The sequence below is a fragment of the Dendropsophus ebraccatus genome, chromosome 10 (assembly GCF_027789765.1).
Source record: "Dendropsophus ebraccatus isolate aDenEbr1 chromosome 10, aDenEbr1.pat, whole genome shotgun sequence".
NCBI lineage: Eukaryota > Metazoa > Chordata > Amphibia > Anura > Hylidae > Dendropsophus > Dendropsophus ebraccatus.
This window is the reverse complement of record NC_091463.1, coordinates 46,422,042-46,438,437: the sequence shown is the minus strand read 5'-3', so window position 1 is coordinate 46,438,437 and position 16,396 is coordinate 46,422,042. Positions and strand designations below refer to the sequence as shown.

General features: G+C 42.5%; 1 protein-coding gene across 1 annotated transcript; it reads right to left on the bottom strand.

Moving 5' to 3' along the window:
• Positions 1-949: 949 nt before the first annotated feature.
• MAGT1 (magnesium transporter 1) lies at positions 950-15,632 on the bottom strand. Its single transcript, XM_069943710.1, has 10 exons — positions 15,485-15,632; positions 8,854-9,023; positions 8,231-8,348; positions 7,147-7,287; positions 6,922-7,062; positions 5,629-5,718; positions 4,461-4,524; positions 3,984-4,058; positions 3,559-3,649; positions 950-1,734 (listed from the first exon to the last, which is right to left on the bottom strand). Exons 1-10 carry the CDS (start codon positions 15,569-15,571, stop codon positions 1,719-1,721), a joined length of 993 nt encoding a protein of 330 aa, XP_069799811.1. The 5' UTR covers positions 15,572-15,632; the 3' UTR covers positions 950-1,718.
• Between the last annotated feature and the right edge of the window lie 764 nt (positions 15,633-16,396).

Sequence of the window (16,396 nt, the reverse complement as noted above, 5' to 3'; positions counted from 1 at the left end):
CTTACTGTGCAGAGGGTGCCGCCTACAGAGCAATACTGACACACTCACCCCCAAGTACTGAATACTTCATTAAGAACATACAGTACACAGTGGGTTGTAACAGCACTGGATCAAAGCAGGGGAGTGGGATATATATATATTTATTGACTGATAGACAGACATACTGCAGGTATGCTTAAGTTCTAAAACATTCTAAAGCATCATTCATACAAGCCCAGCTTTTTAAAGAGTTTCTCTGAAAAAAAAATTATTTTTTAAATCAACTGATGGCAGAAAGTTGTATAGATTTGTAAATGACTTCTGTTAAAAAAAAAAAAAAAACTCAAGCCTAACCAGTACTTATGCGCTGCTGTATGTTCTGCAGGTAGTTGTGTGTTTTTTTTTTCCCCCAGTCGGACACAGTGCTCTCTGCTGCCACCTCAGTCTATAACAGGAACTGCCCAGAGCTGGCTAGTTTTTATAGGGGAATTTGCTACTGCTTTGGACAGTTCTTGACATGGACAGAGGTGGCGGGCAGATAGCACTGTCAGGCTGGAAAGAATACACCACTTCCTGCAAGGCATAGAGCAGCTGAAAAGTAATGGAAGGCTTGATTCGTGTATATATACTGTATATGGAAGTACTTTACAGGTCTGCACAACATTTGTTATTTTTTCTCTGCCTTTAAGTGTACCCATCAGGCACTTGTTTGAGATTGTTTCTGCTTTGATAATATTAAAGTACATTCAATACACAGTGAAATAAATAAATCCAGAATTCACATACATAGTCTGTCAGGTGCACAATTTGCAGATCTTCTATTCATATTCCATTATACAGTTGCATAATCTTTTAATAATATACCTGGTATAATTCACAATATTAGAGGCATCAGGGTAGCTGGACTAATCCTGGAGAAGACAGAGCCCAGTGTTTTCTCCTTCCATGAAGCATCACACACAGAAAGATGTACAATCACATAGCTGGAATTTAATTAGGTGCAGTATTTAGTAGGTTCATTGCATAACTGGTAATACAAAGATGGAGCTTTCTATTACAGACACCCTTTTCCTTCAGCAATCACAAATATTTAATACGCTGGACTGCTATATGGCAGCCATCTGGTAAATGCTAAGGCAGGTTATGGGCTGAATCCCTATACCTTCCTTCTGCATCGCAGCCGTAGTTGCCAACCTCGTATCTCTCAGCATATTCACTAGCCTCACATGAACACTTCTCCAATGGCTTGTGCTTTGAAAGTGAATCCACTCCTTTATAAAAACGTGCAGCTCAATAACATTAACAGATCTCTTCCCTCCAACAAAAAGGAAACATCCATATTAAAATATCAAAAGTTAGTTTTATTATGAGGGCAACACAAGAGAGTCTCATTGCACCAGAGTTGTGGAAGGATCTTAAGTTGATAGAACAGAACACAAATATGAAGCTAAAGTACTTGTTATGCTCTATACTCTCTATTAAGAATATGGGGATTTTCTGTACCTTGGAGGGAATAAGATAGTTGGAGTTTCACTGCATTTGACTAAGGCACTGCATCAAGGTCTTTGGTTCACGGTTACCACCAAGGGAAACAATCTCATTTATTACAAGTTTTTTTTAAAAAAATGTCTTAGATGTGCAATCCATTGTTTGGATTCATCATCAGCAGGTGTTTCTAGAAGTAGCATGAACCTTTCCTATGTCTTTAACCAATGTCTTCAAATGTGATGGAATTTCATCTATGACATTAGAAAGCTAAAGAAGAGAAAAACAAAGATAGGTTTAGAGGCATTCAATGTCTGTGAGTAACTTCAAAGTAAGAAAACCTAGATACACATGCCCTTTCATACAATGGGTAACCTAGCCTTATGCCCATATTATAAACAGATTCCTTAAAGTAAAACGTTTAGAAGCACTACTATATAACACACACTCGCCATTACTATTTCTGCTGTGTCATCTGTTTCATCCCAGCTCTGCTGCATCCACACATTTTATTACTTTATCTGGTACAGGTGACCTGTGATCAGCCACCATCTTGACCTTTAGATTTCAAACTGCATTCCCTCCCTTTCAAATCTGCTATCAACCCCATAATGCATCAGCACAGCATCACATGGGCAGCTAAAGCCGATACTATCTCTGCCTGCCGAGAGGTCAGTGTAGCAACATGGTAATACCACAGATATATACACACATATACACACACACACACACACACATACATACATACATATTAAAGGGGTTGTCCGGCGAAAAAAATTATTCACAGAATAACACACATTAAAAAGTTATACAACTTTGTAATGTATGTTATGTCTGTGAATGGCCCCCTTCCCCGTGTTTCCCCCCACCCACGCTAGACCCGGAAGTGTGGTGCATTATACTCACCGCATGTCGTGTCGTCCACGGTCTCCGATCGTCAGCAGTGACGTCTTCTTCGTAAGTTCGGCGGATCTTCCCGAGTGCCGGCCGCCCTCTGCAGCGTCATCCGAAGCTCAGCCGCGATTGGCTGAGCATAACTGTGCTCAGCCAATCGCGGCTGAGCAGCTGATGACGTGGCCGCGTCATCAGCCGCTCAGCCGCGATTGGCTGAGCACAGTGATGCTCAGCCAATCGCGGCTGAGCGGCTGATGACGCGGCCACGTCATCAGCTGCTCAGCCGCGATTGGCTGAGCACAGTTATGCTCAGCCAATCGCGGCTGAGCTTCGGATGACGCTGCAGAGGGCGGCCGGCACTCGGGAAGATCCGCTGGCCTCCCGAAGAAGACGTCACTACTGAAGATCGGAGACCGTGGTCGGCACGTGACAGGTAATGTATAGCGCACCACACTTCCGGGTACACGGGTGGGGGTGGTGGGACACGGGGAAGGGGGCCATTCATAGACATAACATACATTACAAAGTTGTATAACTTTGTAATGTGTGTTATTCTGTGAATAATTTTTTTCGCCGGACAACCCCTTTAATCTAAGGGAAAAAATCTGGGAGTGCTTCTTTAAGGTGGTTATAGAAAAGAACACTAACAAGCAGCAGCTCCTGTAAACTCAGACTATGTGTTATATGAATCACTTTTGCTTGTAAGGGTATGTTCGCACTGAGGAATAGGCAAGGAATTTCAAGCAGGATCCACACTTAATTTTACAAGTATTTCACTTGAAATTCTGCCTGTAAAATATGTTCTAAGCAATGTACATATCGTGTTTAATGGCATTTCCGCTCTGTTGTTCACGCGGCGGAACTTACTGCAATACGCTTGGCCGTGGATCCGCTTTCCGCCAAAAGAATTGACATGACCTATAAAGAAATCCTATAGGGGGCTTTTAATTCATTGGGGCTTTGAATTTCCACTTTCTGCTCGCATTCTGCTCGAATGCCGCCAGAGCTTAAGAAGAGGAAAGTTCAAGCAGAAAACTTTCCTCTTCAATTTCGCGCCTATTCCTTAATGTGAATATATCCAAAGGCTACATGTAATGCATATCCTGAGGAGATTGCTGCAGAGTTACCTGTTGTGTTCAGCAGAAATGACCAATTGTACTATGTTGCATGAAATTTTAATACTAAAATGCAATGATTTACCTATATGGGTATCCATGGTATTTGGATCTGAAGACAGAAAGCAGCCAGCTGAAGAATACCACCACAAGTCCCAAACCTGCCACACACATTACTATAAAAAGAAGACAAAAGTCAGACTTCATATATTGCAGAATACAACTTAAAGCGAGACCAGTGCTTGTCTGCAGAGCCTTCACAAGGATCGATGAATTGTCCAGCCATTTAAATGCAATGTTATCGGCTGCACAAAACATTCAATTAGATTGTTGGTTCAGTCAGGTAAATGGTCGTTACTAGGAGCGATCATTGCCAAGAATCAGCTCGTGTAAAAGGAACCCATTGTCTTTAACGGACAATGGCAAGTAACAAAAAGAAATAAAGACATATTGGTCATATGTTTTTTTCCTCTGGGTACTTATTTTTTAACAGTTTCTCGCAGTACTTACTCTTTCGTTTTCCCACATCCATTTCAGAAGTCGCAGCTTCATGTAGGAGGACCATTCCCAAAGTTACTCCACCATCTTAAAATCAGATGTAAGGGCAAATTCACACCTTAATTGCTTAATGATCTGTAAGCCAGATTGGTTCTCTTTGCTTTACAGCAGTATTCTTGTTTTGTGCCAATAATACTAATCCCCATAAATCACAAATAATGTTTCCATTCATCACTATTTTCAAGATCTCGGTTTTAATTTGAATGTGAGCTTTCTATGTTTTAGTGTTATTATCATTTTGCCTGTATAAAATGTCATTTATCATGCAGAATATGTTAAAAGATATCATATAGGTCTCTTTTGTCCATACATGGCTGCCATGGACAGCTAAAGGTGGCAAAGCCCTTTAAATTAAAACCTTTAGACCTTGGGGGTGGGGGTTGGGACAAGACAACATAAAAGGTCATCATTAAACTGAGGAAAGGATACTGAACAAGAGAACTATATGGGTTTCTGCAACAAACTGCGCTTGGCTGCTTCCATGAATATAATTCTGCAGAAAAGATGAGAGAAAGTCAATAATGATTATAGTTAGAGGCATTAAAGAAGTACTGTCATTAAAATTAACTACTGATACGTTAAAGGTTTAACTAAGTAGGGATCTCTGCACTCAAATCGTTACTCAATAGTTGGGTGAAGCACATGGTAGCTGTAATACTGAAAGACAAGCCAGGGACTGAAGCACGGTCCACTCAGACTGGCGCCTTGCATGGGAATCGGGCGGTGGTTCAAAAAAGGACCGTGGCACCGCCATCCCCACACCAGCACCAGTCTGTTTAAAAAAAAAAAAACATAACGTGATGTATCTAGTGGTACATTCGCTTTAATTCTGTTCTGTTGTTTTCTTTTGTAGTAAACAAAGCCATGAGCTGACAATACACTGCACAGTGTCCACTGGAAGTCATACCATTCATCAGAATAAGCAAGAAACACAGGTTTTACTATTAAGACTATGGGGGAGATTACATGTTTGATAAATCTCCCCCTATATATAAGCAGATGTTGATGTGCGTTAGTAAGAGTATAAACCACTAATCAGCTAGAAGAATTGCAAACTTTCCTTGTAAAATATTATCAGAAGCATTTAGGGTGTATTTACATAGTGCACTCTTACTGAGGTTTTTGTCAATACACCCAAAGTGTGGTTTTACACATAGCTAAACAAGTGATCAGTGGGGACCTCCTTGTCAAACCTTGTGGACCATGAGGTGGGGTTCACAGACCGTAAAAAGATCCTGTTCATATTTACATTACAACATGTACATGATTTCATGTGGTTGTAGTGCTCTTCATGAAGTTTCTAACTATACCAGAAATATTTAAGTAGCTAGTTTGGTGCACGAGGGGCAAACTGTTGCACCTGGGGGACGGTGAACCAAACAAGCCAATTCAAATATATCTGTTTCTTGCTATAAAACAAAAACAGTGCGTTCTCTGACCTGCAGAGGGAGACCATTTAAAGACCACTACTTTTAGCTACAGAATCTGTATCCACTGACAATAAAGTCTGCAGTATTTGCTTGATCTACAATTTTGAAAAAACAAGAAATGTATAACGCTATTAAAACTCAGGCAGCGAAAAAACAAAACTATTTACCACTTGACCAGTATGTGGGTTCTTGTGAGCATATGGGGGTCCACGGATATGATTCCACATTTGTCCAGACGTCATTGCCAACACAAAGCACTGAGACAGGAAAGGAACAAAAGACAGAAGGTCTATCAGTAGTGGGTAACAGGTCATAAGGTTTAAAAATAATATTTAAATAACCTATTAAGGCTGGATTCACACTGGGTAAAATTTTTGCAAAAATGACCCCAAAAAAACAAAACATTATGGCCTTTCCTTTTTTTTTTTTTTTTTTTAAAAGCAAAAATGACGTGGGCAGATGTTAACTGTGAATTTTTTGAAATGGCATACATAGTTGCCATTTTTTTCTGTGGCATTTTTATCTCCTCTCTTGCTTTTTTTGGGGGGGCTCTTTGGCAGCTTTTCCAAAATGCAGCATGGTGAGGGTTTGGTGTTTTAATAAGCAAACTACAGTGTGGGAAGAGAGAGATCAAGAGAGAAGAGAGAGAGATCAAGAGAGATCGAGAGAGAGATCAAGAGAGATCGAGAGAGAGATCAAGAGAGATCGAGAGAGATCGAGAGAGAGATCAAGAGAGATCGAGAGAGAGATCGAGAGAGAGATCGAGAGAGAGATCGAGAGAGAGATCGAGAGAGAGATCGAGAGAGAGATCGAGAGAGAGATCGAGAGAGAGATCGAGAGAGAGATCGAGAGAGAGATCGAGAGAGAGATCGAGAGAGAGATCGAGAGAGAGATCGAGAGAGAGATCGAGAGAGAGATCGAGAAACCACAGTGAAAGCTCTCTTGCTGCGGCTTACCCCTCCTCATATTTAGTACAGGAAAACATGGTTGTGCCAAACGTTTCCTTGTATGGGGAGAATGGCGGTGGGTGGGAGAGATAAGTGACAGTCAGACGATTGTTCGCCAGTCAGTTATTGATGGTGTATTGGGTATGAAAATATGCGGATAAATGAAAACCTTCCTGCCCCATTAGGGTATATTAAAACAGGGTATCAACGTTGTCAATTCCATTCCATATATCATTACCAAAGTATTGCAAAACCACATACAAATATAAGAGAGAGAATGATGTTCTAAAAGTGGGACTGCAGCAACTGTTGTTACCACTATCCTTAGGAGAATGTGCCCTAAGAGCTCTGATGCATGAGACAATACCACACTGAATGCCCCTGGAAATGCAAAGCTTTGTGCCCCATTACATGAATATGTATTCTAACAGGAATAAAATCTACAGTAACAAAATACAAAAAGTAAGAACTAAATCTAATGATGTTGTTGCGTAATAAACAAAATATATTTACCAAGGCAGCCAGTGCCCATCCAGTTTTGTTGTACAGAAAGTCAAGGTTGCTTCTTCTTAAATACACTAATCCTCCAATCACAGCCAGAAGCAAACCGAGCATTAAAGGGCCAGCATAATTAGGAGGCCTCATTACACGTATCTGTAAAGACATTATGGTGAACATTAGAATCTTTTTTAATACCCCTTGTTATCATAAACTGCAGTGAATACGGTATACACATACATTGACATCTGTCCTGTCTGCAATCCAGCGAGCAAGTTGTTCGGCAGCAAAACCACGAACTTGTAGCTCATATGTGTCTCCTCTCTTGGGCTTCCCCTTTGGCGGAAAGTGAATGAAGGTTGGTGCAGAGTTCATATTAAGCTGGGAAAAAAAAAAGTAAATAGTGATAACCATCATGCAAAGAAAAAAAAAATCCTGATCCTGATATACTATTTTAACTTCTTTACATTAGTCAGATGCCTATATTCATTCTGACTGCTGATGCCCCATGCAGTAGGAACGTGTACAAACTTTTCTGACATACACAGGTTTAATACTTCCCTCTGTCCTGTTGGATTGGCGACTTAGGCAAACTCTATGAGAAGATCGCCAATAATACTGATCAGTGCTATGCAATGGCATAGTATTGACCAGTACATGCAATCTAATGTTTCCATACATAAGTCACTAGGGAGACTTATAAAGTGTGAAAAAAACAAAGTAATGTTTTTAAAAATCCTCTCACAATAAAAATTTAAATCACCCTCTTTCCCATTATACAAATAAATGAAAAAAAAAATAAAAATACACTTTGTATTGTAGTGTGCAGAATTGTCAGATGTATTAAATCAGATGTGTTCCAGTATGGTAAATAGCTTAAACGAAAAGAGGAAGAAAAAAAAAAAAAAAAAAAAAAAAAAAAGAAGAGCACCAAGACTGCTGATTTTAAATTATATATATATAAAAAAAAAAAAAAAAAAAAAAAGTGATCAAAAAAATTCTCTTTTACACTAATAAAAACTATCGCTCATGGTGCAAAAAAATGAGCCCCCAACCAACCCTGTAGGTGAAAAAATAAAAGCCTAATGGCTCTTAGGCATGGGGAACAATGGTTCAATGTAACATTTCCTCCATTTTATATGAGGTTTCTGAACATACAAGCTCAGTGCTCAACCATGTTCAGGAGCCTCATGGAGAACGAACAAAGTGCAGGATGCATAAAAGTGCCGCACTCTATCATCGTCCCTTTAATTACAAGGGCAACCCAAATCAATGAATATGCTGATAAATGCAACAATAATAAACAACACATTTCATACTTTACCATTTGGAAAACATCTGATCCTTCATCAAAATCCACCATAGCAAAGAAAATCCTGTTGGTGAATGCACTTGAGTAACGCCAGGAATTTGCCAGGATCTGATATTCCTCATCAGCTTGTCTATATAGGGAAGAACACATGACCTTAATACCATGGCTTATTTATGCAACGTAAAGACAATAATATACTAATATATAGAACTAACACAGATCAATAACTCTACAGAAAAAAAAAACAGAAGCCACTTTGTACTTTATGTCTCGTTGACACAAAGGAAAACATTAATATACTGGGAAGGTTTCCAGCCATTTCTATTCATAGCTTTAGAAGAGGAACACTAATAATGTCTGGGCAGTCGTACTCCAGTGATGCAAGTACAGTTTATTAATGACAAATACTGAAGTGATAAAGACACTTCCCGACCATGTTAAGGTATACTCATTCATAGATATGGCAAACTCAACAATTCACCAGGGTTAATACAGTGCTAAGGGTAAATGCCCCCTTGAAGGCTTTGTCTCAAAACAAAATGTTAACAAAACCACAAAGCTGTGGCATTATTGGGCACCATGATGTAGCAGGGAATCCCCTCTGCAAACACAGATGACATTTTTTATAACCTTACTTGCAAACAACACACTGCCTGTGTGATTGCAGGGCCGTGAACATGACAATCACAGAGTAGTTCCTTGGTGGAGCCTTGATCAGCCGCCGGAACTTGTCTCCATTCATACGAATTACAGGCCTCTTACTGGCCCAGTCCATCAGCTGCCCCACCTTCTCTGATAGTACCATCTATAGATTTAAAAAAAAAAAAAAACAAAAAAAAAAAAACAGAAATGTTTTATGAATTTAGAGTAGCCAAGTAATACACAGGCTCCAGGCTCAATAGGAATCGGGAACAATAATATTTTATATTATTATCTAATAATCAGCGTGCCATAAAATATTACACTTGGTGGAAGTAAGGAAACCAGAAATCCAGCTACATACTTTAGGGGAGAAAAAGCTTCAAAAACTGCACTATGAAGTACAATACACTGATTTTTTTTTCCAAGATAAAAATATGCAGAGAATAGCCTACAGGCAACATCTACATAGAGTTACAGGGGAACTTCAGGTAGAGGTAAAAAAAAAAATGAAATTTCTGCAGAAGCATATAGCATTACTTACCTATATATCTCATTTTTGAAACTACCAAAAAATCCATTTGTTTGGGGGGGTTGTTCTGTATTGTGTGGCTGTTCTTCCTGGCTGAGCAGTTGTACACAGTGATACAGGTTCCAGAATGCATTGCTTTCCCTCAGCTGTTCCTCACAGTCCTCCACCCTGCCCATTCAAGAATGATGTTGGCTGATCGTTGCAGTCGTTTGCCTTTCAAAATTGTTAAAATACAAACGACTCATACAGCAGCGATCTGCTGCAGTCGCTCCATGGAATAGGAGCAGCGTCAGCAGACCGCTGCTATATGCTATGGGCTGCCCAGAAGATCAAGCGATCACCCGGCTAGCCCCCCCCCCCCGGCTTTCACCAATCACCATACCATAGTACACTGGGGGAAGGTAACACTAAAGCCACTATTATACAGGGCGACTATGAGGAGCAAACGAGCGTTGTCAGCACTTGTTTTCTCCTCATTCCCCGCTCACTGCCGCTGCTATTACAAGCAGCAACAGCGAGCGTGGAACGAGGAGCAAACGAGCGCTGACAGCGCTCGTTTGCTCCTCATAGTCCCTCGTGTAATAGGGGCTTTAAGGCCCCATTCCACGGAACGATTATCGTTCATAAACTCGCTCCAATGACCACTCGTTAACGAAAATTGTTCCGTGGAATAGCTGTAAAAGAGCGAACGACAACTGCAAAATCGTTGGCGAGTCATTCAAAATTGTTTTTCAGCATGTCCACAAAAAAAAATCGTTGGTCTTTGAAAGATAATTCGCTAATGGGTTCGTAAAATTAGAAATCTTTTAGTAGTTCGGAAAAAGGTTTAAAAAAAAGTAGGTGTGTCGTATGGTCATAATCACCCGAAGACCGCAAAATAATTGTTACACTACATACACTACCGTTCAAAAGTTTGGGCTCACCCAAACAATTGTGTTTTCCATGAAAAGTCACACTTATTCACCACCATACTTTGTGAAATGAATAGAAAATAGAGTCAAGACATTGACAAGGTTAGAAATAATGATTTGTATTTGAAATAACATTGTTTTTACATCAAACTTTGCTTTTGTAGCCACCTTTTGCAGCAATTCCAGCATTGCACACCTTTGGCATTCTAGCTATTAATCTGTTGAGGTAAGCTGGAGAAATTGCACCCGACGCTTCTAGAAGCAGCTCCCACAAGTTGGATTGGTTGGATGGGCACTTCTGGCGTACCATACGGTCAAGCTGCTCCCACAACAGCTCAATGGGGTTCAGATCTGGTGACTGCGCTGGCCACTCCATTACTGATAGAATACCAGCTGCTGCTTCTGCTGTAAATAGTTCTTGCACAATTTGGAGGTGTGTTTAAGGTCATTGTCCTGTTGTAGGATGAAAGTGGCTCCAATCAAGCGCTGTCCACTGGGTATGGCATGGCGTTGCAAAATTGAGTTATAGCCTTCCTTATTCAGAATCCCTTTTACCCTGTACAAATCTCCCACCTTACCAGCACCAAAGCAACCCCAGACCATCACATTACCTCCACCATGCTTAACAGATGGCGTCAGGGATTCTTCCAGCATCTTTTCATTTGTTTTGCCTCTCACAAACGTTCTTCTTTGTGATCCAAACACCTCAAACTTGGATTCATCCGTCCACAACACTTTTTTCCAGTGTTCCTCTGTCCAATGTCTGTGTTCTTTTGCCCATCTTAATCTTTTTCTTTTATTGGCCAGTCTCAGATATGGCTTTTACTTTGCCACTCTGCCCTGAAGCCCAAAATCCCGCAGCCGCCTCTTCGCTGTAGATGTTGACACTGGTGTTTTGTGGGTACTATTTAATGAAGATGCCAGTTGGGGACCTGTGAGGCGTCTGTTTCTCAAACTAGAGACTCTAATGTGCTTATCTTCTTGCTTAGTTGTGCAACGCGGACTCCCACTTCTTTTTCTACTCTGGTTAGAGCCTGTTTGTGCTGTCCTCTGAAGGGAGTAGTACACACCGTTGTAGGAAATCTTCAATTTCTTAGCAATTTCTTGCATGGAATAGCCTTCATTTCTAAAAACAAGAATAGACTGTCGAGTTTCAGATGAAAGTTCTCTTTTTCTGGCCATTTTGAGCGTTTAATTGACCCCACAAATGTGATGCTCCAGAAACACAATCTGCTCAAAGGAAGGTCAGTTTTGTAGCTTCTGTAACGAGACTGTTTTCAGATGTGTGAACATGATTGCACAAGGGTTTTCTAATCATCAATTAGCCTTCTGAGCCAATGAGCAAACACATTGTACCATTAGAACACTGGAGTGATAGTTGCTGGAAATGGGCCTCTATGCACCTATGTAGATATTGCACCAAAAACCAGACATTTGCAGCTAGAATAGTCATTTACCACATTAGCAATGTATAGAGTGTATTTGTTTAAAGTTATCTTCATTGAAAAGTACAGTGCTTTTCCTTCAAAAATAAGGACATTTCAATGTGACCCCAAACTTTTGAACGGTAGTGTATATCATTCACGTTCCCACGTGTGTTATGTGTTATCGTTCGCTAAAAAAATAATAATTTAGTGATCGTTAACAAGCGGTTGTTGGAGCGAGTTTATGAACGATAATCGTTCCGTGGAATAGGGCCTTTAGTGTTACCTTCCCCCAATGTACTATGGTATGGTAATTGGTATGATTGTTATCACCAATAAGGACAAGTCATGATGATCTCTGTACAGTTTATATCAGTACTGTATAAAGTAATACCATCACCAAGAATAAGCATATGGTGTCAATAGTAGTCAAGACATGCCTGCCGTATATATAAATTACGACCTCAGTTTAAAAATGTAGATTTGCAAATGGCATGGATCCATATTTTACTTACAATGGAACACATATCAGATGTTCAAAATGAGACAATTCACTGTGTCATAAAAAAATTAACTCTTAGAACTTGAAGCTAATAACATATCAAAAAACTGGGAAGTGAGACAACTGCTGGAGTTTGGGAGAGGAATGGTATTTAGAGGACCCAGGGCTGTTAGGAACAGTCCAGGGTCATCTTTTCTGGATTTTTGGTTTCCTGATTTCCCAAATGTTTTCTAATGGTGAAAGGTCTGGACTGAAGGCGGGCCAGTTTACCACCCGGACACTTCTCCTGAGAAGCCATGCTGTTGTCATAATAGAAAGGAGCGAATTTATAGTAGGAACGAAGCAAAGCACCATCTGCATTCTGTTCATCAGGCTGCAGGCTTTGAAGTCTGCTCCGTGCCGCTCCTCCGCATGCTCTGGGAAAAGATGGATCCAGTCCTGGGACACTGGGAGAAGTCTCCCAGCACTCGGGAAAGAGCAGCATAGAGAGCAGCAGACTTCAAAGCCCGCAGCCTGATGAGCAGAATGCAAATAGGAATGAAGCAATACTGTAAATTGGCTCATCTCTAGTCATGAATGAAATATATGGTTTCTCATTGTCTGAAATATGCAAGGTCTTCTCTGAAAAGAGGTTATTCTAAAACTTCTATATACTGTCCAGTGTTGATAATGCCTTTCCAGATGTGTAAGCTGCCTACACTATAACTAATGCAACCCTTATCATACTATGCGCCAATAAACTAGATGGTCCGTCTCTTCTTGAGTCCAGAGGTCACAGCATGGCGAGAGTCGAGACTAACAATTCCTTTCATACCTATTATCTATTCAGTTTCCTTCCCCCAGTTCCCAGCTGCTGCTTTCTACTCAAAACACAAAAGTCTGTGCGTGAGCCTTTCTCTCCGTCTCCCTCCCCTCCCCCCTCCCTTCTGAGACAGCTGATGTAAAAAAAATTCCCTCGCAGGCTTTATCTGCAACATTGTAGCTTCTGTAATACTGGGAGGGTTAATCTGAGGTCAAGATGCCGATGAACTCACTGTGATCAACCCCCCCCCCCCAGCATTACAAAGAAGCTACAATGTTGCAGATAAAGCCTGCCAGGGACTTGCTTACATCAGCTGTCTCAGAAGGAGGGGGGAGGAAGGAGAGAGAGAAAGAGAGAGTGATGCTCACACACAGATTTTTGTGTTTTCAGCAGAAAGCAGCAGCTGAGAACAGGGAGAAGGAGAGTGAATAGATTATAAGTATAATAAGTATGGAATACGAGACAGCATTGCGGCCAGTGATTGGCTGAGCGGGCTGTCACTGGAGGCAGGATCGAGGATTGTTCAGCTGGGAACCCGGAGATATCGTAGGAGGACACCGGGGGAGGGAAGAGAGGTAAGAATAGCATGTTTGCTATGTTCTCTCCCAGGACAGCAACATATTAAAAGTTTAAAATAAGCAGAATTCCCCTTTTCATGATGTAATAAAATGTCTCACTTTCAATATCTGATTCTATGTTCTATTGTGAAAAGGATATGGCTCTAAAGGTGCGTTTACACAAAACGATAATTGGCCCGATCGTACGATTAACGATGTCGGAGTAACAATTTTTTTTCATAACGATCAGCGTTTAGACGGTACAATATATCGTACGGATAATTTGTTTTGCGATCGCTTAAGCCTATCTCACACATTGGTTAAATCAGCGAACGACTGATCACACGGAACGATCTGCAAATTTTTTGCAAACGCCGAACGACGATTTGATAACATGTTGAAAGATCAAAATGAACGATTTCTCGTTTGTCGTTTGATCGTTCGCTGCTTTTACACGTACGATTATCGTTCGAATTTGATCGTTATCGCGCAAATTCGCACGATAATCGTTACGTGTAAACGCACCTTAAAGTGACTGTACCACCAGGCCTGGGCTGAAGCACTAGAGGCGGGCCGACCCACCCTTAGTGGGAGGAAACCCCGCCCCTCTATGATAGGGTTCCATTTATTCTAATGGAGTCACGTCATGGACAGGTTGGGGTTTCTTCCCACTAAGGGTGGGTCGGCCCGTCTCCAGTGCTTCAGCCCAGGCCTGGTGGTACAGTCACTTTAAGAAATGGGTCTTCAAATTGCGTCCCTTTAGCTGTTGCAATACTACATTTCCCATCATGCCTGGAGAGCCAAATCCAAAGCTTTAACTGCCCGGGCATAATGGGAATTGTGATTTTGCAATAGCTGGAGGGCCGCAGTTTGGAGACCCATGCGGACCCAAGGGATTTGCAAATTGCTGCATTGTGTTTTTGGCTATTTATGAACAGTTTACCCAGTCTCCCAACTTTATTGGAATAGGACCTTTTAGTACAATTAAAACTATATACCTCCTACAATAGACACTTAACAAATCACTGTCCATAAGCATATATTTAGAACATATACCCTACAATATGAGTTTATGTTGGACAAATAATAAACGGATTATATTTTGTATGTGTGGCTGTAGGGTTTGTCAAAAACAAAGATTAGTACTGGAACTGGACATAGAATATAAGGGTATGTTCACATTCAGTAAGAGACCGGCCGTTTCGTGACCCCAGCGCGCGCCCGCATGAGAACCTCCCACAGCACACAATGAAGCAAGCGTCCAGAGCCGCTCGCTTCATTGTGTGAACTAACAGGTCTTTCTGAAAACTGACATGTCAGTTATTTGCGGCCCCGTACGAGATCCCAATACGATGTGTATACGCTCCAGCCGGGATCCAGCGCGCTCTCGCATAGATGGACTATGGGACACTGAGACAGGCAGGATTCTGCCTGTTTTACTCAGTGTGAACATACCCTTATGAAGTACTCTCTGCATTGGATTCCCAGGGAATGGAGAAGTTGGATGCCGCCCTGGGCTGCCTGGAAACCATGGATCAGGTTGTATCTATGTCTTCCAGGGCTCTCTAGCTGTGACATACAGCTGGGATATGAGGGGTGGGGGTCTGACCTCTGGGACTGCTGTAGCACTGTCCCCCTATGGGCTCCTGGAGCTGAGAAGTGGCGCTGGGCCTACAGGACCACCCTGCCGTCCTCGCCCACCCTGAGTGATGGCAGAGCTGCGATCTCTTCTCCCCCAGGACCTGTCTCTGCCATCAGATCCGCACAGTCTGCAGGAACACACTGGACCCCGGAGAGCTGCGGCTCCTCCAGGAACACTTTCCGCGCTTTGTAGCACGAGGCCGGTGCAGCTGCTCTGCAGGCGCCCATTGCCGCCCTGTCCCGCTGTTTCGCACCCACCTCCTTCTTCTTCTGGCCGTCAGAGAGCCCCCCGCACAGCGCCAGCACGATCGCTCCGGCCAGCAATACTTTCACCGCCGCCGCCATCTCCCCGGCTAAACTTTCCTCAGACCAGGAAGCCCGGGAGGTGTCACCTCGTCACAACGTTTCCATGGTGGGGGAGGAGAATGTACCAGTGGCCGCTCATGATTGGAGCAGATTGTGCGGCGCAGCCAATCAGCGAGCGGCAAGCTGTTCTGGTCTTATTTGTCAGCAACAAAGTGGGCGGAGCCAGTGTGACAGCTTCATTCACGGGCGGCGGATCCGTACGCGATCACCTGCAGAGCCGGACAATAGTGTGCGGGTGCGGGAGTGCGGCTGCGCGGAGTCTCCTCCATGTCATTGGATTCATTCAGAACCGAAAACTGGATAAATCCCATAAAAGGTTTATCCACTCATCACCTACAGACGGGCGAGGTGGCGGAAAGTGTCTGATCGGGGGTAACAAGCAAGCAATGGAATGGGAATGGGGGTCCAGGGTCTAGAGCAGTGATAGGGAATGCTGCGGCCCCCACAATCACCTATACCCAGATAGTCAAGAAGATGTATGCCTGACTACCAGTCCAGTCACAGGACCCCTGACCACCAGTCCAGTCACAGGACCCCTGACTACCAGTCCAGTCACAGGACCCCTGACCACCAGTCCAGTCACAGGACCCCTGACCACCAGTCCAGTCACAGGACCCCTGACTACCATTCCAGTCACAGGACCCCTGACTACCACTCCAGTCACAGGACCCCTGACTACCACTCCAGTCACAGGACCCCTGACTACCATCCCAGTCACAGGACCCCTGACTACCACTCCAGTCACAGGACCCCTGACTACCACTCCAGTCACAGGACCCCTGACTACCATCCCAGTCACAGGAC